The sequence below is a fragment of the Psittacula echo genome (genome assembly GCF_963264785.1).
Source record: "Psittacula echo genome assembly, chromosome: 7".
Classification (NCBI taxonomy): Eukaryota; Metazoa; Chordata; class Aves; order Psittaciformes; family Psittacidae; genus Psittacula; species Psittacula echo.
Genome location: NC_137740.1, coordinates 53,893,784 through 53,917,304, shown reverse-complemented (window position 1 = coordinate 53,917,304; position 23,521 = coordinate 53,893,784). Strand labels below are relative to the sequence as shown.

Genomic DNA, 23,521 nt, shown 5'->3' with positions numbered 1-23,521 from the left:
GCTCTTTCTTTAAAAGTTATATATAAAATAATTGTTACAGTAAAATAATTGTTCTCTGTGTGTGTGTGCATATACATGAGTCTTTCTCTGAAGAAGCCCTACCTTACTTTAGAGGATTGAGATAGGTTCAAAGCTTGGCTTTTAGTCCAGAATAGCCTAACAAGTGGAAGGGCTTTTGAATATTTGAATATATTTATCCGAACAACCATAATGCACTTCTACTATAACATTGCTGTGGACCATGTCTTCATGTCCTTGTTTAGTAGACACTGTTGTGGCTGGCCTGTCACAATCCTTTAATAAGTAGACAAAAAAAAATGTTGGTCGGCTGTCTAATTTGGTTATGCTGTTAGTTAGCAGCTTGTCACTTACAAGGTTTTACTACATTAACAGCCATAGGAAAACAGGTTTTGTGTGATGAGTATAATTTTGTGTCTGTTTTAATTTCTTTAATGCTGCTGATAGAGTTAATCTAAGTAAGACACTGGGAAATTTTAACCTTGGCTGTTATTTTAGAAGAAAATGTCTGATGAGGTCAATTTCCCTCTCATGTCTTGTTGAGCTGTGTTACAGTCTATAAGTGTGATATTCCTTCAAACCTTTGAGAAAAAGGTCAAATAACTCTTATTCTTAATGTAATTGCCATTATAGTAATGAGTGTGATGACCTTATTTCTTTGCCTTTTTTATGGTTAATAAAAAAACCAAATAAATTTGCCAGGAGCCTGCTCATATGCAAATGCAGGAAGATTTCATATTATATCTTCATACAAAAATTGAAGCTTGTTTTCCTCTTTTTAAAGGTAGTATGTTGGAATGAGCAGGCATCATGTTTTGGGTTCTTGAGCCTGTATTCTCCTAGACTAGCAAAGAGAGCTAAGTCTAAGAGAGATTCTTATGTTTCTGTCCTGAGAATAGATTTTCGTACATTATTAGTTTAACAAAAATCACAGAAACATTTCATAGGTTCTTGAGCAGCTTCATAAGAAGTTGATAATATTTGGCATGTGACAGAATGAAGTTGTCCCTAGGTCTTGGATGTTTACAAGTCAGAGGCATTAGCTTCAACACTTTTTTTTTGTTTGTGTTTTGTCCATGTATGATACATTTCTCCAACATACAATAGATACATTTCCCCAACATACAATAAAAATATGAATTTATACCAAAAAGGGTGGTCACCTCTCAAACAGAGATGTGTTTGCAACAAAACCCCAAATCTCTTGTTTATATTTAGAAGTTGTTCTTAAAATGCATTCCCCAAGTAATTGAAGTCTGTATTTCCAGTATTGCGTCTTGCCAAGTTTCTCACATGCATTCCAGCTGGGAGGCACATTTCCTGAGGAAACTGAGTAGAATGGAGGAATTAAAATCTTGTCCTGGAAGGCCAGTCCCAGAACTGTGCAGATGCAGCCATCTCACCGCAATGTTAATAATGAAACATTGAAACATGACACGTAAGGGTATACATAGAAAAGCAGAATGACAATTATAAGGAGCCTCTTCTGGTGAAAATGTAGGAATGTTTTATACTGGCTTTTCATGTAGAAACTCACACTTGTTTCTCCCTTTTGAAAGACAGCATCCTGTTTGGTTTCAGTTTCTCACACGGTCCTGCAACAACTTAGGCTTTATATGGTAGGCTGAATTATGTTAGATTAAAGTCTGCATGTTTCTACGCTTGTAGTGAAGGTGTTCTGCATTTATACTGTATCAGAGGAGCATGGCAATTGCAGTGTTCAGCTGGGCTTTCTGTGAGTTGCAGGGTTTTTGGAAACAGTCCTGGAATTTAGTTGGAGATGTCCATTCATAATTCGATCCTTTTGTGGTTTGAGAAATAAGGGAACCACAGCTAACTTCATCTCTCTGCTTGCAGGAAAGCAGCATTCTGAGTTTAACTTTATTAGAAAAAAAAAAAAACAAAACACCTCAATACAAATATAGTGATGTTGAGATCTAGGTATTTGAAGCAAGTGAGAGCTATAGAGTCTTTCTCTACATTGTAGTTTAGCCATTTTTTTACCATGAGGTGGGATTTTGTACTAATACCAGCTAACTCAAACGTGATGGAAGGCATTAGGTGATTGCCCAGAGTGGTTGTGGATTCTCTGGTATTTCAAGTGCTGGAGAAGTCCTTGAAACCTGAGCTAGTTGGACCTCCTTGTTAAGGGGCTTGATACAAGTTTTTCTAAGTTTCTAAGCTCTTTCTGTCAGATTTCATGAGTTTCTCTCCAGCAAATACTAGAAAGTAACAACTTTGTTGTGTTTCACGTCAAACAGACTCATCCTTCCTTGCAATGAGTAATCAACCTTCCAATCTCTGTTGTGTCAAACGCAATAATGTGAACAAACCAGGACATTTTACTGTTAGTACTATTGTACTAATTTAAGCATCATGTTTCTCTTTTTTATTAGTACTATGTGCTGAAGAGCTCATTACTAGAATTTAGCTCATAAGAACCCAAGGTCACTGGCAATAGATGTGTTAAAAGTTGAGAATTATGTAAAATATCATCATCTGTATTACTTTATGCAAAATCTCATAAATTATTGTTGTAATATCAAGTTGATGGTATGACTTCCACCAGATTATCCTTTTACATTAATCCTTCATAAGGACTCTGAGATAAAGTGTGAGAGTAGCTAACTAAATTCTTATTAAGAAAAAGGCAAAACAGAAATGTAGATTAGTCATAAAGCATGTTTTATCAGTTATCTGAGCAAAAAAATGCTGTTCAAAAATGGCCATCAATATTTAACTTTGAAGAGGATTAACCAGAAGTCTTATGTTGCGGAGTTTCAAAACTAGTCTGCTCTGATAACATACTGAGCAGTGGCTCTGAGTGGCTTTATGAGTGGGACTTGTAGCATACTGTGACACAGTGCCAGGACAAGTCATGCACTGGAGAAGACATGTCTCTGTTTCCTCCTCCACTCTCATCTCTATGAATTAATACCCAGCCTTACTTTTTTTTTTTTTTTTGGGGGGGGGGAGGGACCTCAGGCTCTTTTCTCTCTCCCTTTCAAGCTTCCTTTGTTATGTACTTATAGCACATCCCTCAAACCTGAACTCTTCACCTCAAATTCTGTAGCAACCCAGCTTGTCTGGTCACTGCTCCTGCATCTCCATGAGGAAGTGGTAGTTCTCCACCTCTCCTAAGGCTGTGTTTCTGGAGCAGATGTTTTGAGAAGGACAGGCTTGGATACTTGTTGGTGATAACTGCCTCTGCAGGTATTCTAGCTGAGCTGCCAGAGAAGTTAAACCACTGCTTTCAATGTCATTACTATGCAGGTGTGAGTGAGTCAGGAAGAAGGAACTATTTTTTATTTATATATGGATACACTTGGTTTATAAATGGAACCCTGTTTCTCTTTTCCCACTCCTGTATTCGTCAAAGATTGGTGGAGATTGTTGTAACAGAAGAAATTCTGATGATATTTTTTATATCTACTGCTTGTTCTTGGTTTAAATGCCTAAGATCAGGGAGACAGTGCACATATGTAACAGAATATAATTTTTTGTAAGAGATTTTTGTTTCTGGTTTTTCAGGACAGGATTTGATAGTGTGACCTGGGAAAATCCTTAATTATCTTCAAAAACAAAATATCTGGGAAGTTTGAGGCCAGTGCTATTTGTTCATCTAAATGTGTATAATTATCTTGTTATTACTTATTTTTCAATAATTTCTCATTTTACTTTAATCCACTAGAAATGTCATGTGTTTGAACATTTGACACTTGGCATAAAGGCGTTGAAGTGCCTTCATGGTCTTTGCCATTAACTAGGCACTTGCTTTTTCCACTAAATAAGATGCGGCCAACTTCTGGAGTAATTCAATATATTTTAAAAGGGGGAAAAAAATCCCAAGTGGGTAGTGTGAAACTATAAAATATGCCAAAATGAAACTAATGTGATTAGCACCATTTGCTGGTTTTTGATTCCTGTGCAAGTCATGCAGGTATTTTGTATCATTATGGCCTAGAGTGGGGCAAGGTCTCGCTTGGTTATGTAATTCAGAAGGAATCTGGGAATCTCTGTTATGTATTTAGTTAGGATGGATCAAATTATTCAATTCCCTGGCAAGCATAACGAAGAAACCTTAGGTAAAAGAACTTAAAAGTGCTGTCAAAATGCTTAGCTAAGCAAGTATCTCATTAACAAATCCTTTTTTTAATTTTATATATATTTATAGAATTGATTACAAAATTTTAAAAGTTAATCAAAAACAGATGGCTATAATAAATATTGAAGGTAAAAACCTTGCAGAACCTGCTACGATATGTTGAGCATGACTCAGTAATGCCTGTTCTTGCTGAACAAGCATCTTATCAGAGTCAAGCGCTTGTTCTTCATGAAAATACAGCAAGGAGGTAATTCGATGTGATCATTCCATTGCAGGACAAGAATAACTAGACAACTGAGGTTATTTTAGAATTGTGCAAGGCATAACTACTCTGTGAGGCTAGAGAAGAACTGAGTCCAAAAATCATCACAAAAGGTGGAACTGACTACTTCAGACTGCTCCATTTTGTTGATTGAAATCTTTTAAACTGTTGTTTCCTTTATAATATCAGAACGATCTTCGTTTTACCATAAGAATGTTGATGAAATGAAGCAGTAGCTTTGAACCTTGTAGTAATCATCTATTGGCTCTGCTCATTAATTCCTTCCTCGCCCCCTGTGGAATCAAGCCTTGGCCTGTGCTTTCGCTGAGATGGAATTCTGCAATTTTCCACTCTTAGTTGAGATTTGGAATTTAGGTGGTATCTCATTATGAGACTTGGATTACCTAAGGGAGGGTGTTTGGGAAAGGGTGCCTGGGGACTAAGACTACTCAGCCTCCTTAAACTGCATTGTTCTGCATGTTTAATCCCTTACTTGCCTGTTGTTCCTGTCTTTCTTTTATTTTGCATATCAACAACTCTGTTTTTACTTGCCTTTTCTCCTCAAGCATGTGTCCTGTAATGGTTATTCCATGTGATCTGCACCTTCTAGCAGTTACAAATTCTGTGACTGTTTTTGTGGGGTGATCTCTGTCTTTAATTATTGTATTCTTTTTTCTTGCTTTGTTTCTTTCTAGTTATCTTTGCTCTGTTTTGATAACAATCTATGGTAATAATCATACAAGGAAATGTCACATTAATTTAAGAACTAGCATATACTGGCAGAACATAATGGGAATTTGGGTTTAATTTAAAAAGTATTACTTAAAGTTAGCATTAACGGATAAATTATTGTTAGGAACAGTCAACATATTTGTAATCTTAACGCTTACTTTTATATAGTATCTTCAGACTAAGTTTCATGAAGCCCATTAAATTTAATCTGTACCTTACTGTTAACTCAAAGTAACTGTTTCAAGTTACTGTTTCCAACTGTACTGTGAGAAGTATCTGGATCCAAAGCTCCTTTTTTCAGCAGGTAATCAACATGCAAAGTCGTTGATACAAAGGTGATAAAAATATACACCAAGCTAATTATAGGGATCTCATCTCTGTTCTTTGCTTAAGTGCCTGATCTAGTGTAGGCAAAGTCTTCAGGGAATTTAGCTAGAAATATATGTGCTTACTGTGCAAGTGAGAAGTGGTGTGAAGGCCCGTATTTATTTTTTTTTTCTAGTATGGCCAAATTTCTTCATAAAAAATCTTAAAAAAAATAAATTACTGAAACATGACTAACTTCAGTAAGAACAGAAATGCATGTTTACATATTCTATCAAAGATCAAATCTTTCCAAAGCATACTGAAATTATGGGACTTTTTCTTTAACTGAAAAAGACTCAAGAGTCATTTATTTCAGCATAAGGATAACAGTTATATCCTCCGTTTTCTTTCTGCCCCTTTCTTCAAGTACCATAGCGGAAAATGGTGTTGTCTATGAGAGCAGGTCAAAAGAGAATTCCTGTCTTGAATATTGTTTAATGGAATATGAGAAATGTCCTAAGTAGTAAGTATTAATGTAAGAGCTGCCTATAATATGTGGCATTTATCCGTATGTCTCTGCATGTACTGTAACATATACACCTTTTGCTTAGTACACTTTTTAATGAAGTTGTTTGCAGTCCTCCAAGGGAGGTGGAGCAACCTCTGTAATCAAAATTAGGCAGACAGATCAGCAGTCGTGCTCAGAATAATTTTTCTTCTACAGTTAAGTAAGCTGCTTAAATGCTGTGTAACCTACATTACAGGACAGAAACTAACGAGTAATTACATGAGATTGTAAAGATTAGTAAATTAAAACCCTTGTGTTGGGTGCAGGGTGTAGCTGGGAAAGACAAAGCCATGCTTGTCTTAGGAAATATAAAGTACCTCTAAAAATCCAGCATTTGGCATTTTATTTCTTTTACATTTTGTGGTGTGCCATGTAAGACTTTAGTACTTTGCACCATTGCAGTGTACTGAGCAAAGAAATAAAAGATTTCTCTTTAATTGGATTAAACCAAATCTCTGCATAACAGCTTTGTGATAACACAGTGTATTACTTCCTGTGCTGTTTACTACTGCTGTGTTGAGGTTGATTTTCTTTTCTTAAGATATTTCTCTAATGGGCTTGTATCCTATTCTGTGTAACTTTATATGTTACTGATTTTTTTATTATTATTTCTCTAAAATATATATATATTCAAAATTATGTGTCCTTATTCAAATGTGCCTTGCTGCAGTTCTGGATGTGAGAGGTGTGTGACAGCGTGAAATCCTGCCTTGGGGGTTTTTTATGCTGCGTATCAGAATTCTGACATCTTGGAGGAAATGGCAGCATTTAGGGTACCATATTGGTACCAGTCATCAGCAGCGCCAGGGGAGATCCTTCAGGCACTGTATTACAGGCCTGTCCAGAGAAAGAAATTGCTGAGCTGCTGATCCTAGTTTCTGCCCAGCTCAGAACAGTATCTGTGTTTTCCCCTCAGTATCCCCTTGGTTGCTTCCTTGTGATATAATTCAGTCATGACTCTGGATCCAACTAGTAAAAGTGACCTCTCCCTCTGCTTTTTTAGCTGTATCTAAAATACACCGTTCCATGAGAGATGTACCAAAAAATAGGATCTTTATGTACTATTTACTGCTGATAAACGCCTGTATCTGGAAGAGTGGGATACTATTTTTGTAGTGCAGTTTTTGAATTAGTCTGTCTTGTTGAGCTTAGTCAATTAAAAGATGTAAAAGAATGCAGTTTATCTGACTCTTTGCAGAATAATTGGAAGAAACCCAGCAGAGTTGTTTGTGGAATTAAATGTTTTTTCTCTCTTGTGTTGTACCTCCTTAAAAAAAAGTACAAAACCACAACTACTTTTTCAGTATAAGTTATCTCATGTGCTCAATTGGTTGCTTGCTGTTTTCTAGGGGAGAAATCCATAGATGTTAATAGTTTTTAATTTTTTTAGTATGAAATTACTTATAAAATGGGGGGGGGTTCTAACTGAAAAATAGCAGGTTTGCAGTTTGTTTCTCAGGGTGATAAATGCAAGTTGACTCAGATTCTTCATTTTATTACTAGTTTTTAAAAAATCTCCTTTTGAGAATCCTGCCTGGATTTTAAAGAAAATAATTAAGTCATTTTTGATACTCTGAAGATGCAGCAATCTGAGCTGGAAACTGCTGTAAAACTGCACGGATTTGTATGCTTCACCCAAGCTCTGAAATCCCTCACAAGGTTTTAGGACTTTACTAGTAGTAAATGTGATTCTCTTATCTGAATTCCTTCTCTGCACTGTATTGCTGGGCCAGCAAAGAAGTGACTCTTTTCTGTGTATAGAACTGTCATATTTCACACTGGGGTGCAGGTTCCTCAGGAGGCTGGTGAAGGGCAATACTCTGTCTTTTCCTTCTTAAGTACTTTAGGTGGCAAGAATCCAGCTCCCCAGCTCTTTCTTTTATTCGCACATAAGAACTCATATCAGTAGTTGTCAACTGAAGGTCTGTAAATAAATATATAAGGCAGATAGATTGGGTGAAAAGAGTTTATTTTGAATAAGCTGGTCATTGGTGGCAGGAGTTAAGAGGCACAGCCCAGCTCTGCTACTTGTGCTAGGAGCGTACATGGGGGTGTGTGGCAGATGTGGCACTTGGGTCACATCCAGGGTCCAAAGAGAATGAGTTTATCCCAGGAAGGCTGGCTCAGGAACAGTTTTGTAAATGTCTTTAGTAGATAAAATGATTGCTCTTATTTTTGGTCAAACAAAGAAAATTAAATGTGTGGTGCTTGCTTCTGAGGCAAGCATCATCACTTTCATTGGTGGTACAAGTACTAAGGGCAGCACAGGCTGGGTCTGTGCATCTTTTTCCTACTGGGAGTTGTGGAATAAATGCTGTGCATATACTACCTTAACTATAATGATTAGAAAGCATATTGCTGTGTGGCTCACGTTGTTCATTGCTGTTGCCATGGCTGTTACAGCTACCTTGTGAGATGTTTATATGAATATTTTGTTAATAGAATTGAAGTGATGGTGTTAAGTGTTTGGGATCTTTGCATCATGAGCTGTTTAAAGGCAGTGTTTTAAAAAAATACTGTCTTTTGAAATTGTTCTGGTTCATGGGAGATGTTGCTTAATACTTCGCTGTTGCTGTTCTTACCATGAAGCAGGAACAAATCTGTTTAGCTGTAGGCACTGCCTCTGCACACAGCCATTATTTTCTTATTCAGTAACGAGAATCTAATGTAAATCCTGGTTGTCATCCTCTTTTTTTGTTGTTGCGTTGTTTTGCTGTTGTTTTCGTTTTGGGTTTGGCTTTTTCACTTCTGGGGAGGTGTTTTTAATTATTGCAAATGGTGAAATTGCCATTGTTTTTCAATAGTGACACTACGAGAAACATATCTCCTCTTTTAACAGAAGCTGTATTTTATTTATCAGTATCTGCTTATTTTAAATCTACTAGTGCATGTGTAGCTGCATCTGCATAACACAATCAGTTTACTAGAAGAAAACTTAATGCTTTCTAACATGTTGGGATTTTACTCAAGACTAGTATAATTGCATCTTCTTCCTGTATTATGCCTTTAAAACCAGATCAACTTCCACTTACTAATGCAGCATTTTCATGATGATGAAGGTTGTTTACCAGTCAGTTTCAGCTTTTATTTCTAGTACTAATAACACTCATCACACAGGGGCTTTTTGTTTTTACTCAGGTAGCAAGTTTAAGAGATCTCTTCAGCTTGATTAAAAGTGAAGTAATTTTTGAATCATTAAAATTGCTTGTTCTTTCCATTTCCAGTTCTTTGGTTTTGGTGTTAATTTTGTTGCAGAATTTATTTATAATTTGCAATCAACTTTTTTTTTTTTTTTTTAATTTATGTCCTTGTGCTCTGTGTTGCGTTCTCAAATCTGTTATGTTTGTTTGTCTTCATTTGTCTTTCATTCAAATGCTGACAACTAGACGGAAAACTTCTAGCTGTGTTCAGAAATGACACATAAGAAAGTGATCTTTTGATTTGCAAACTAATTAGGTAGTTTTCAATTGCTGCTTCTCTTTGTAGAGTGCTCACTTGGCCATGATCGATACTCTTATGATGGCATACACTGTAGAGATGATCAGCGTTGAGAAAGTCATTGCATGCACTCAGCAGTATTCATCCTTCTTCCAAGCTACAGATCTACCTTATGACATTGAAGATGCTGTCATGTACTGGATAAACAAGGTATGTGTACTGGAAAAGCAAGCTGTGATTTTTCTTTGTAGTCTATATGGTTCAGTTAGAGATGAGTGAGTAGGATATGTATGTATGTACGTAGGTATATGAAGATTGTGTCTGATAGAGCGTTCCTTCATCTGCTGTGTTGGGATAATAAAAAGCAAAGTTTCCAGAAATAAACAAGTTACATGAACAAAAAAAGTGGGAAGTCTAAATACAACACTATCGTACGCATTACATATGACATCTTAGCAATCATTGTCATGTTGAGATGTCATGACGGTGGCTGCTTGAGATTCTCTTTGGCTCAGAGAGTTGTTACCTCATTGTGTAATTTATCATGATTTAAAAGCAAGGTATTCTGTTTGTACTCAAACACATGTTGCTTGGAGCGATCTACCTTCACTGCATAATCAAATCAAGTAACAAGGATGTGCTGTTAATCAAATATGATTAAACATAATGAGGGGCAGGTTAGTTTGTACAATGTAAAGCTAACAAGTAGTGACCCCAGACTGTATCTGAACTGATGTTTTCTGATTTGTCTTCAGGGCTATAGCCTGAAAAATTTGTTTCATGTTTTCAGTTGTTGTTGGTGGTGTTTTATAGGTCTTTTGGAAACTTATAATTCCTGCTTCTTTCTTAGAACAGACCACTGAATGAACTGTTTTGTGTCTAGGTAAATGAGCATTTGAAAGACATAATGGAACAGGAACAAAAACTAAAAGAGCATCATGGTGCAGAATCTGCAGGAGTTCAAAAGGTAGGAGTAAGACTTAAAATCCTTTAAAAAAGAATAAGCATTTCATCTGTCAACAAAAACTACGTGCATGCAGTATGTACAGGTAAATATACATTTGCAGACATTGAACTTTTGACTGCATGTGAAAGAAAGCAAAGTTTTAGTATTCTGTCATTTTGTTATTAATTTTATTGTTTCCATGAATATACCCATTTAAATGTAACACAAGTCAAGTTGCACTTTTTATTCCCAGTTATCCTTTTTGACAAATAAATATTTGATAGCAAGGAAACATCTTTTATGTTAGTCCTAAGGAATGTATTAAGGTTATTTAATACTTTCAAATTAATTAAAACTGTAGTCAGATCTTTTATTAAAAAAACACCACTGCATTTTTATTTATAATTTTTAATGTTTTTTTCTTGTGAATTGAATGTATCTCAAAAGAAAATTCTGTGTGTGGCATCATGGGAAGCATTGCTGTGGCTATGATCCAAAATACTGGTTGATTACAGGTTTTATATATACGATAAAAACAGATTACATTGGATACTCTTTCCTAACAGGATGTTCTTTCCTTTTGTTTGTGGAACTCAGTTAATTAAAAAGCATTATACCCATCAAAACACGGAAGGATATAATACAGTTCCAGAGTATGTTAAAATGCTTGCTTCAGAATGAGATCATTTACCCTATTGTGATATAATTAGTATTGGGGAATTGGTAATCAATTTGAACCCTCTTTGGTATTACCCCTACCCTTGAATACAGAACAAATTTCCTAGCTACTGCAAAGCTGTAATCCTAGTTCCCTTCCTGGTCTATTTTCATGTAAGCATCTATCTCCTTTTGAACGCTACTCTGAAGGAGCTGCAGGTTACCTGGCTAGATTAGAAGCTCAGCTTCAAAAAGTATAAATGCAAGAAATGTCTTTCCACTTGTGGCTTCTTTTTAAATATAAAGAATAATTGAAGGCTAATTGGTATGTACATGACTCAGCAAAAGAAAATGGTATTTTTCACAATATTAGTGTGACCCTACTGCCTGTATCTTTATATGGAAAATTTAACCTTTGTTCAGTAGTGATAATAGCATAGAAATCTGGAGAATAAGATATCATTGACCAGTTAATTTCTCAAATTAAGATAAAACAAAGTAAATGGGGGGTAGGGAGATAACCTGTGGTCCTCTGTTCTCTAGTGATTTTTCTTTTTCCTGAAAATAATACTAGGAAGTTTTGTGTGGTTTTTAGGTCACTTTGAAATATGAGAATAGTTTTTAAAATACAGAGTGCATGGGAGTCTTAATTTGGTAAACAAATATATATCAAAGGGAAAATTCAGGGCAATGCCATAAAATTATCTGTATTTGTAAACATTCAGTAATGTTTATTTTCCCTTATAGCTTGCATTTTATATTAGGAATAGCAAGATAAAATTTCTAGTTTATAAAGTTTATAAATTTTAGTTTATATCTTTATAGTCAACATTCTTGAAACAGCTCTTGAGACTTGTGTATTCTGTACCTCTGATTCCATAAATGGAGACAGTGGAATAAAAATTTCACATAAAAATGGTATATGCATTTGTAGTCTTTTTGTATGAATTGTGAAGCTGTAACACAATCAGAGCCCTAGTCTGTTGGTTGATGTAGAAATGCATTTGTGGCTCCTGTCAAGCATCTCCTAGTATTTATTCCCAGATACCCAGGTGGTTTTCCCTAATTATCTGTCTTCATACTGCATCAGTCCATGCATTTTTCCTTTTATAGCTCAGAATCAGTGATATGTCCTGTTACTTTATGGAATTTACCCTAGCTTTTATATATCAGCATATACATGAAATATTTATAGCTAAATTCCTATGCCAGGTGTCGGTATTGCTGAAATATGTCTATATTTTATCTGAATAATAATTAGTGTGATTTTCTTCCTTTTTTTTTTTCCTTCATTTCATGCTATGCCTGGGTTAGTTATTAGTATTAGCAGATACTAATCAGGGGGGATTGTATTCTGCCTTTATATTAGCTGAAGTAGTAATATTGCATGGTTTTCCGTTTTTATGGGTAAATTAAATTATACCTCTATATATTAAGTATAGCATTTCTATGCTCATATTTCAGTTGTAGCTTAATTCTCAGTATCTGAATTCAATTGTTTTATTTTCTTTCTTTGATGTTTTCGAACTCCCAGCTGCTGCGTCTATTTTTATTTTAAAACTTGGCATGAAGGGGAACTGGAATGTTTCTTTATTCATCTTTTCTGTCTTCCACCATCCTTCCACCAGGCTGGGGCTCTCATTTGTAATTTAGGTTCTTTGTTACCAACATAACAGTGCAAAAAGTGATGATTCCATCCTAAAATTAAAGAAACTTTGCAGTCTCCCTTCTGCTCTAGCCAAACAAACACCTTTGGATATTTAAGTTTCAGAATTTCTAAGGTGTGGTCAGGCTTTGAACCTGAACTAAATTTAATTTAAGGATGTCTCCTATGCTGATTTACAGACACGGCCAAGCAAACATGGGGAGAATGGGTCATTCTAGTTATTAGGGAAAGCTTTTCTTTAGTTTTAGTTTCTGGCCAAGAAGCAGCAAAGTTGCATACCTGAAAGGTGACCAAAAGTTAATATGTGAACTTTTTAATTATGTTATTTCCTTGTGGCATAAATGCATCAATTTATCAGTTGTGAAAAATAATTTCAGCATTATCCTCAAGCCTGCCAAATTAATGCTTTACTATCTTTTTGCACTAAATAGTAAATCTCTACATTTCTAAAAATTGTAAACATTATTTACATGGAATAGATGACAAAACTGATAAGATACACCGATTTTCTATTTCTGCATAGATAAAACCAGTATTAATGGATTATGAGATGTTCTTTTGTTTTCTTTCACTTTCTTCTGCCACTAGCTTTCTGTAGAAGATAAGAGAGGAAGGAGTATGTATGATTTTTAGTTCCAGGTAGTCCCCTGTGGATCTTGATCAGCCCGTGATTTGTGGTAACCTCATCTTTCTCTGGTAGTGTCTCTGCATCTTCTTTAAGAATTAGAATTTCAAGTTTTGTAGTGAATAGATTTTGGTTTTCAGGCTTCCCTTGAGTAATATGCAGTGAATGTATGGTTGCACTGGTTAAACTACTGATTGTTAATGTAGTTGAAGCTTTCTCAAAACCCTGTAACTTTTCCATCTGCTTTTGTGATTTAAGCCAAATCTATGCAAATCTTGTGAGAGAAACAAATGTAAGAGTATTCATCCAAAGACATGGATTCCTTAAATGTGGGTTGTTGGGTCTTTTTAATAGTTTAAACAGTGCAACTTCTTGTGTGAAGGTAAAACACTAACTCCATAGTTCTACTTCCAATTCAATGTGTCATAAATCCACGCTGCTAGCAAAAGCTAACCTGTCAAAAAGACAAGTTTGCAGCAGGATCAGCTTGATCCAATTAATGCAACTAATGCACAGCTGCATGAACACAAATGATAGTGCAAGGAAGACAGCATAAACAAGTGTTTAATGAAGGGCATGACTATCATTTTTTTGTGTCATAGAACGAATTTATACGGAGCTAAATTTATAATAGTCATGTTTAAAATGCTTTATTAGGGGGATTAAACAATCTTGTAAAACGGTAAGCCCTCAACCTGAAGTACTGTTTATTCTTTTGTGGGTTGTTTTTGTTGTTGTTTTGAGGGGGGGGTGTTGGTGGGTTTTGGGGGGCTCTGTGTTTAGGTTTTTCAGGTTTTTATTGCTTGGGGTTTGGTTTTTGGTTTTTTTTGAGAAGTCTGTCAGGATTCTTTGATCTATTTTATAATATCTAATTTTTTAAAAAGTTCCAGGGATAAAAAGTTTATTCCTGGTGACATGAAGTGCCCGTTCAGCAGCCATTGAATCCCCTTTATGTTGTCCAAAAGATTTCAGCTTTTCCTTATCTCTTTCCAAGTGCATTTACAAAGTATGTATTTATAAATCTTACAGTATGTTTGAATTTAAACTTCATTGTCTTCAGTGTTTCAGCCTCTTGAAGCAAGTTTCGGCCAAGTGGCAAGTAAAAATATATATTTAATTGCTAGTTTTGAGTTCAGTTTGCACTGTTACAGAGAGCTAGTCTTTGGAATTGAAACAAATATGTGGGGTTTTTTTCAAAGAGTAGTTCTTCAGCCTACCATTACATAGGTATTGACAGACCTTTTGAGTCCAGGTATGAAATACACTTCACCTTGATAAATCAAACAATTCTTCTATCAGGGAACAATAGGCAGCCCAGGTCTGATCTCACCCAATTTATGTAAAACCTTGCATTATGATATGTTTTAGAATTCCTGATTTGCATTTGAGAGTTAAGACAGCTTGTTCTCAAATTCATGTACTTGTCCATACATTGACTATATTTCAGTAAGGCGACAAGAAACCGGTAAAAGATTGGATAAATGTCTACAGCCACACATGAACGTGCGTTTTGTAGCTCATTCTAAGTGGCTTTGGGGTTTTCCACTGTAACAGTCCAGTTGAATGGAGGAGAATAACGTTGAGAATAGTTGTGTTACTATGCACACCCTTTTGTGTACATTTGCTTTTTTACATAAAAGCTTGGTTCATTGCTACGCTTGCTTTAAAGCGCTTTCAGAAGCCCAGTATTTTGACAACTATGTAAAATAATAAGCTTCCATAGCAGTTTTTTCCATACTAAAAAACTACTTTTTTACCATTTCCAGAAAGTATTTCTCTTAAGAAAAACCCAAAAAGAACCACTTTTCTACACATTAGTAATTTTTTTTATTTCTACAATTAAATCAACAGTGTTGAAGTTTTCTATGTGTATTTGTAATACTGTTACATGATGGTTTTTTCTTAATAGTAAAAGTATTATGCCAGATTAGTGTATAGCATTACAGAAAAAAATCACTGACTTCATTGTACTTAGGATTAAGCTTTTAGGTCAAACTTCGTATTTGCAAAACTTTCATTTACAATTTTTTTTTATCACATTTGAGTTTAGATTTTTATATATCTGTTCTGATAATTTCTCTACCAGTAGCCAAAACCCCATCTGCATTTCAGGTCATTGCATGTCATGCAGCTGATGCTAATGTGATTTGTTATTGCAAAAATATAACTGCCTGCACCTCTTCTTGTTCTGAAAACTGTCATATGCTTTCTTAAAAAATATTGTTGAATGTTATACACAACTGTTTGGCTTGAAGTAACTAATGCAAACTTCACTGCAATTTATTGTACTGTATACTACAGTGTGTTTATACCTTTTTTTCCATTGCTTTAGCTTCCCTGCTTTCCCATATGTGCTGTTGGAGTTCATTTTGATACTTGTGATATCATGATTAAAGTCTCAAATGAATTCTTCAGTCAGATTGCATATGTAGGGTGCAATTAGCTGGGTGAAAATATTAAGTAAAATGGCATTCATCTGACAATCTTACCTGTTCATGTGGGAAAATTATAACGTTCATCTATGAAGACTGCAGACGTTTCTCCAGTGTTATTTCTGCTAATTAGATCATTACGCAGAGGCTACAGTGCACGAATGCTTACCATTAAATTAAAAATCACTGTTATATAAAACTGAGAATGTTAAAAAAAATTGCTTTGTAAAATTAATTTATGAAATCTGATAAAATGTTCCTTTTTTTTTTTTTTTTGCTTTTTGCTTTTATTCTTTTTTCTACTGCTTCCTCTGAAGTCTCCTACCAAATGGTTTTGGAAACTGGTTCCTGTAAGTTTGCCCAACTGCTTCACTTTGATCAAATAGCTTATTTTGGGAACGGCTTTGTCCATGTCATGCTGGTCTAGTCATTCATTTCATTTGTCTCTACAAGAAAATTTTATAAGAGATTGTTCTGCAAAGGTGTGCATAATTCAGGAGCTAATTTTGCAAGGTAGTCTGTGCAAAATAAATGTAAGATGTGATGCTGGATAAGGAATTACTTTTCAGGCAGTCAGGTTCTTCATGTGTTTGTATAAGGCAGTGCTGCCTGTTATTAACTAATGTCAAATGATCAAGCTTTCAGTAGACATATGCTGTTTGATACTGACTCTCTGTTGTAAGAGACTTGCAGAAGTAGTTTTTGACTGTTTATGCCACATGGAGTCTGAAATTTTCTGATTAAACTATATGCAACCATCACACCATTTCTCTAGAATTGCCCTATTTATCATCTGATTCAAGACTACTCTTAATATCTCCCAACACAAAGTAGCCCAAAGCAGTCTACTTTTAGTGAGACTATACTAAAAGTGATAAAAAGTAACTGTTCAGGTCTGTAACAATGATAAAGTTTGTGTTCACTGTGCTGTGTCACCTTGGGTTGCTTTCCTCATCGGATAGTTCACCCCTGAAAGCATTCTGACTGTTTATACTTTAACAGGTTTGGCTGGGAACAAAGTAGTCAGATGTTTAGGTATATACGGAATTGCATACTTCTGGTCTGAATTCCAAAGAACTAATATTGATCTATCTTCAAGGACTACCAAATAAATGGTCTAGCGATCCTTCAGGTATTTGTTGCCATAACTGGTAAAAGATTGTTCATACATTGCAAAAAGAATTAAAAATAACAAGGCAGTTGCATGTAGGTAACATAAATTACTTGGTGTCTGGAAAACCGGTATAAGAGTACTGTCTTCAGCAGACTAATCAGTATTCAAATTCATAAACAGTTTATGCTATGTGGGCAATTTCTCTGTAGTGCTATCTATTACAGTTGTGACACACAAATACACTGCTCTTCACGGTATAGTCCCTGAATTTTGTTTTTTTTTTTAGTTAAGATAGCATAATTAAAAGGAGATAATAATGAAAAAAAAACCACCAAAAACACAAAAAAAGGACTGTCTGATCACAATTTTAAGCACATTTTTTTGTATCATTCCCACAAAATAAGGTGCTACTTCAAAGCAGTTTCAGAATATGTTTTTGTTCTATTTTTGCTGAAAGTATTAGTTTTCTAATGATTCTCTTCTGTTGCATAAAAATGATGCCAAATAGAAGATATTTCATCTGTTGAAAAGCTAACTACAGTTTGCCTGCCAGTTGTACATAAGCAATTCGAAGTTACTTTGAGCTTGTTAGTTTAGTGGAGATACAGTTGAAACGCAAGTGCTACTGATAATATAGTAGGAAGACAGTGGCTCAAGCTACTCTAACAGTTCAGCCAGGCTTCTGATCTCTTCCTTTTACGTAGAGCAAGTGTTTCATACTGAGATATTCGTGAGCATACAGACAACTGAAAACTTACTCTGAGAAGTAAATTTATAACATGTTATCTACTATATTGTAAGTGGATAAGAGCATTCATTATTAATGATTAACTCAGAATACACATGAGCACTTATGACAGAGTAGCTGGTGTGCTGTTGGTTCATCTTTAACTGACCTTGCTCATATCCAAGTGTCTCAACTATACCTAAACTTGTTATAAGTGGAATAAGCTCAAAGATGTTAAATCAGGGTGGTTTAGGATCTCAGAAACAAGATGTCTATGTTAGCATTTATATTTCAGTTAGCACTAGAGCTTTATAATAAATGTAGAGGTTCATCTTTTGCGTTATTGCATACATATTTAGTAGCAAACATTGCAACTGATGAGTTTCTTCAAAAAGTTTATTTAAAATGCAGTGCCATTACCAGTGTCTCTTTATTTTTCAGTATAACTACTTTTATCTTTTCAACCAAATTGAAACATGATGCCTGTTACACCCTAATGAACGTAGCATGTTGGGTTATATAGGTTTATTTTTCTTGAAGTAACGTGCCTGGCATACTCTCTACAATGAATTAAGTTCTCTTTCTAGGTCTTTAGACCATATCACTTTAATGATATGACACACTTTCCAGCATCTGCAGGCACTGTTCATAAGGCCAGTGAAAGCATCATTAAAGTGGCAGTAGACTTTTTCACAGGATTTAGTGTACAAGACCACTGTATTATCCATTTCTAATATTTTTGAATACTCAATAAAAAGACACTATTCAAAATAATATAAATTACACAGGGCTTGTTGGACCATGGTTTGAGTCCATCTGTATTCTGTATGTTTTATGACATAATATTTCCTAGACTTAATTTTAGTCATTTTGAGGAGGAAGTACTTGGATATATTCGGTTGGTATTTGAAACTTACAGTAGGGCATTGGATTGGCATAGAGTGAAAAAGAACAAACTTTCACTGCAAAGATAATTGGTCTATTTCATTAGAAATAGTAGGGAGTATTACTAACGTGGAGAAAGGAAAATTAATAATGCATGAGACATTAACATGATTTTGTTTGGTGTCAGTGAATATTTCCCATAGCATGCAAAAATGGCATTTTCATATTTATACAGCATACTTGACACGCAAGCACCGGGACGTGACAAGTATGAAATAAAGACTAACTCTCAGGGTTGGTGTTTTTTTTTTTTTTTTGTTTTTTTTTGTTTTTTTTTTTTTTTTAGTTTTAATTGGGTAAAATGTAAGTTCTGTGGGCCAAATACAAGCCCTTTATTTTTCTAGAACTGATGTGTCTGCTGCTGCCAGGTTAGACTCGTACTTCTCGGGCCAGTTAGAGGACACTGACATGCACTAGAGATAATCACATGTGATTCTTGACAGAAATCCAGTGACAGTAAGTATAGCCTTCAGGGTTAGTCTGTGGTTCCACAGACTTTCACCAGCAAAGTTAGCTTAAACAGTTCTCACTTGTAAAACCTCCAGCCCTGCTCACTCATTCACGGCTGAAACAAAGGAGAAGAGAGATGTAGAAGCTGCATCAAGGGTCTTGCCAGGCAGCCCCATCAGCAGTGCTCCAGCATAGCTAAAAGGTGGAGAGTAGGAGATAGGGACTGTCAGCTTCAGCTTTGCTGGGAAAAATAAAGTCCATGAAGATTTTTCAGGGTCTCTGCACAAAGCCTTCCGGTTTATTACGTATAGATGAATGAAAATAGTGTAAAATTAACTTAGAAATACTCTTGGCATCTGTGATATGAATACAACAGTAATCCTTCAGTATTGTTTTAAAAATAAATCTTAGGAAATTATATTAACCAGTTAAAATCTCTATCACTTTCTTCCACCTCCATTTGCTTTCCCAGGAAGAAGTGAAAGAGAGATGAATATCTTTTTTAAGTAAGCCTCGCTCTCCTCACTCCAAAAAAAAGAAACCCATGAAAAATATATTCACTGACAGATAAACGCTATCATGGTATTCTGGACTAATGATCTCTTTATACACCAAGTTGTTTTCAAATGCTTTCATTTTATAACAGGCCACTGCATGGTCATAACACTTGACCATTAATGCTTCTCTATGTTTACGACTACTTATAGTACAAATGCCAGTAATAAAAATGGAGTTGATCGAATCAGATTTCCTAGTTTCTGAATTTGTCATATGAATGAGATGAGGGCAAGATTCTTAGGTGTGTTAAGTTCACAGAGTCATTTGACTTGCCAGTAAACTGAAGTTACACCACCTAAGGATTTGTCTCACTGTGTTTACACACAGATAATTTCTAATTGTATAACAATGAGTATTGAACGTTACATAAGGTTTAAAATGTTATTTAATTCAGTGTGCTATACAGAGATCATCAAAATTCGGTAGTTTTGAAAGAGAGGCTCAATATTAGCATAGGTTTCTTTCGTTTTAGGTATTATTTCTGCCATTCACAAGGGGGCATAACAGTTTAAAGGGGTTTAACACTGAGAATATTCAGTTGTTTGAATACTGCTTTTCCACTAACAGGGTATAAAACCTACAGTATAAATGTTTCTTCATATGTTTCAGAGTCTTTGTCTCTCTGAATTTCTTCTGTATTTTCTTTCTGTATTGTAGGCTCGTTACAGGAAGGAACAGACATTGCTTAAACAGCTGCCCTGCATTCCATTGGTGGAGAATCTGCTGAAAGATGGCACAGATGGTTGTGCTCTAGCAGCTCTGATTCACTTCTACTGTCCAGATATCGTTAAACTGGAGGGTATGTCTAACGTGTCTCTATGCTTGTAAAATTATGTCCATGAAAGTTTAAATGTCTGTGTTTGATAATTATGTGAAAAAAGGTGCTTAAATGTGATATAAAAGAAGCAAAATTTGAGTGTGGTTTTGTTTAATACTACCTTTGTATCCATTTATTTTTACATTTAAATAAAAGCAACCAAAGTGTCCTTCCATGTTGTGCTTATGTTATCACACTCATATAAACATAGTAGGTTATATGATTATAGAATCTGACTGTCACAACATATTTGCCCTTGTGCTCTGAAACTTAAAACCACCTGGAAAACTTTTATTCTTGAAGCTTTCTTGTGAATCTGAGAAGTTACAGATTTAAAACATGGAAAATGAGTTAGTCGAGCCCAGCATAGTTGCACTGCATGGTTGATAGTTGCTCTCTGTTCAGGGCATTTAATTCACCTGATAGTTAACTATATAATTTATAAAGTAAACAAAAACGTGCAGTCTAGTATGCATTGGTGTTGTGCTGTTCTGTAACAACAGATGTCTGTGAGAATAAGCAGCTTCATCTTGTTCTTTTGCTCAGTGGCCTGGTTAAAGTCCTATCTTGGCAACTGAGAGCCTCATGTAGTTATAAAATGTCTTGTCAGCTAACACCCATCATTTTCTTCCTGTGTTCTGTCCATAATGCCTTTGATGTCGTGGGAACACTTAGAAAGAAGCATCCTGAGAAATCCAGGAATACGAACAAGAGCATAAAGCTTGCTAAGGACTCAAATTGGAATTCATATACACAACTGCTTTATAGGAAGCTTCCAGCGCAGTAGGCGTTGAAGATGAAAGACGCCAAGATGCATGCATTCACCATTCTTCTTAGGCTTGTGAATTTTGAAAACTATAACTTTCAATTTACATAAATGTTGTAGCCAAATACATACTGTTGTATGTGATTAGGCAAGAATTAGAACTTCGATGTTGAATAAGGCTAACACCTAATTCCTTCTTACTGTTTAAGCATAGCTAAAAATACGGACAGTCCGAAAGATCTTGTATACCTCTCATGACCACATACCTACTTACCAGCAGATTGCTCCAGCATCTGACTTTAAACAGACAAGGCATATGTTGTCTTTGGAACTTTAGTGTTAATATTGTTGTTAGGTGTCCTGACAACATCTTCCCTAAAGATATATAAATGTGCCTGTCATTGTCTCAGAAGTAAATTCAGAGGTACTCTGAAGTGGCTAGCAGCTTTTCAAAAAGACTTTCCCCATTTTCCCTGTATTTCAATAGTACAATTTTTGATGCATGTTAAATTTCACTGAGATTTGGTTCTGTGTTGGAACTGAGGAAGGCAGCTAACAAAAATGCATATGCAAAAATGCATAAAAATGCATTAACAAAAAAGAAAAAATATTAATCCTAGAGTTCTTTGTAGTCTGAAATAGAGTGTTTCTTCTCATCAAGACTTTATTTAACTTTCAAATCTAGGTTTCCTTCAAGGAATACAGGATTAGAAAGGACTTGCTATGTCAGTGTGTCAAGAAATTGGCTATTGTATGAAATTATATGATCACTTTCATGAATTTATCATGTTTATAATGTTCCACTTTAAAATTGCCTACCTCTTTAAAATCTGTACTTTTCTTACCCACTGTTGCAGAGTTCCATGGTTTTTTACATGGCTTTAAATCTTACTCTGGTTTCCTACCCAAATGTGCTTGTAGCCTGTCTACCTACCTTTTTGTTTTTCTTCCAGCAGTGCCCTTTGGCTTCAATAGCTTCTAATCTGATGTCTACCTTTATGACATATTTTCTTTTTCTTGTTTTGCCCTGGCTACTGAACCAAGCCTCTTCAGTCTCCTGTTCTGAGGTGGATTTCCATTCTCATTATTATCCTCAGTAGTCCTTCTCTGCAACTAGTCCAGTTTCAGTTTATCTTCCTTGAATATGGGTGGTCATAATCGTACACAGAAATCCAGGCTGGCATCTCAATACTACTTCGTACAGTGCTTCTTTGTCACTTCTGGAAATAGATCTTCTGATACATTTTAGCATCATGTTTGCTGGTTTTCATAGCTGCATGGTGCTGAAAGGTCATAAACATCTTTACATTGGCTAGTACATGGTATCTTCCTACTCTATATCACTTGCAACCAGTGAATCACATTAGAATTTGTTAGATCAAAATGCATGACTTCACATTTAGTATTACTGAACCTAATCCCATTTTGTTAGTTTAGTCAAACTTTTTTTTTTTTTCTGTTGATCATCATCTGTGGGGTTGGGATGATGGAATATGTCCGATATCCTCAGGATGGGAATGCTTATCCTGATAGCATCAAAGTAGGTTCCTAGTCTGAAGAAACCTTTTATCCTAAACAGTTTAAAACTTAAGTGGAGTTCCGTCATACACTGTTGCTTTAGGAATAAAATCTGATGCATGCTCTGGAAGGTCAGTAATTTTCTTCTGTCCTTTTTTCAAGGACTGTCTTTTTTTTCTAGAAAATTATAGCTACTTAATTTTCCAAGAAGCAGTCATAAAAAGAGACCAGGAGGAGGTTAGCTGGACAAAAGTAGTATTCAAATACTACTTTATAACTTCACCAGTCTTGTTCACTGCTACCACTTCCTTGTCTTTAAATGGCACTTTAAAACAGAGAGTGATAATTCATGATCCTTGTATAATCTCATATCAAACATCTAAATGCACAAAATCAAATACTGGTTTTTTTTAGGGGGAAGACTTGGGATTAATAGCACTAAATTGTACTCTTAGGTCTATGCAAAGACAGGGAACAAGCATGTATAGAGAACTTTGTGGAAAAGAGTACATTTCCTACTGCTGTTGCTGTATAGAATCATAGAATAGTTAGGGTTGGAAAGGACCTTAAGATGATCTAGTTCCAATCCCCCTGCCATGGGCAGGGACACCCCACACTAAACCATGTCACCCAAGGCCTCATCCAACCTGGCCTTGAACACTGCCAGGGATGGAGCATTCACACCTTCCCTGGGCAACCCATTCCAGTGCCTCACCACCCTCTCAGTAAAGAATTTCTTCCTTATATCCAATCTAAACTTCCCCTGTTTCAGTTTGAACCTGTTACCCCTTGTCCTGTCACTACAGTCCCTGATGAAGAGTCCCTCCCCAGCATCCTTGTAGGCCCCCTTCAGATACTGGAAGGCTGCTAG

The 23,521-nt window shown here is 35.5% G+C and overlaps 1 protein-coding gene across 6 annotated transcripts in view; it reads left to right on the top strand.

The window, feature by feature from the left end:
* Positions 1–23,521, top strand: part of CAMSAP2 (calmodulin regulated spectrin associated protein family member 2) — an 86,170-nt gene that overhangs the window by 31,916 nt on the left and 30,733 nt on the right. For 4 of the 6 annotated variants that reach the window (XM_080622561.1, XM_080622560.1, XM_080622564.1 and 1 more), the window contains exons 3-6: positions 9,478–9,639; positions 10,313–10,396; positions 16,073–16,105; positions 20,207–20,348. In XM_080622561.1, coding sequence (XP_080478687.1) covers positions 9,478–9,639; positions 10,313–10,396; positions 16,073–16,105; positions 20,207–20,348 — 421 coding nt within the window. The remainder of the gene's footprint in view (positions 1–9,477; positions 9,640–10,312; positions 10,397–16,072; positions 16,106–20,206; positions 20,349–23,521) is intronic. The other 2 variants (XM_080622565.1, XM_080622562.1) reach the window with 1 other exon arrangement.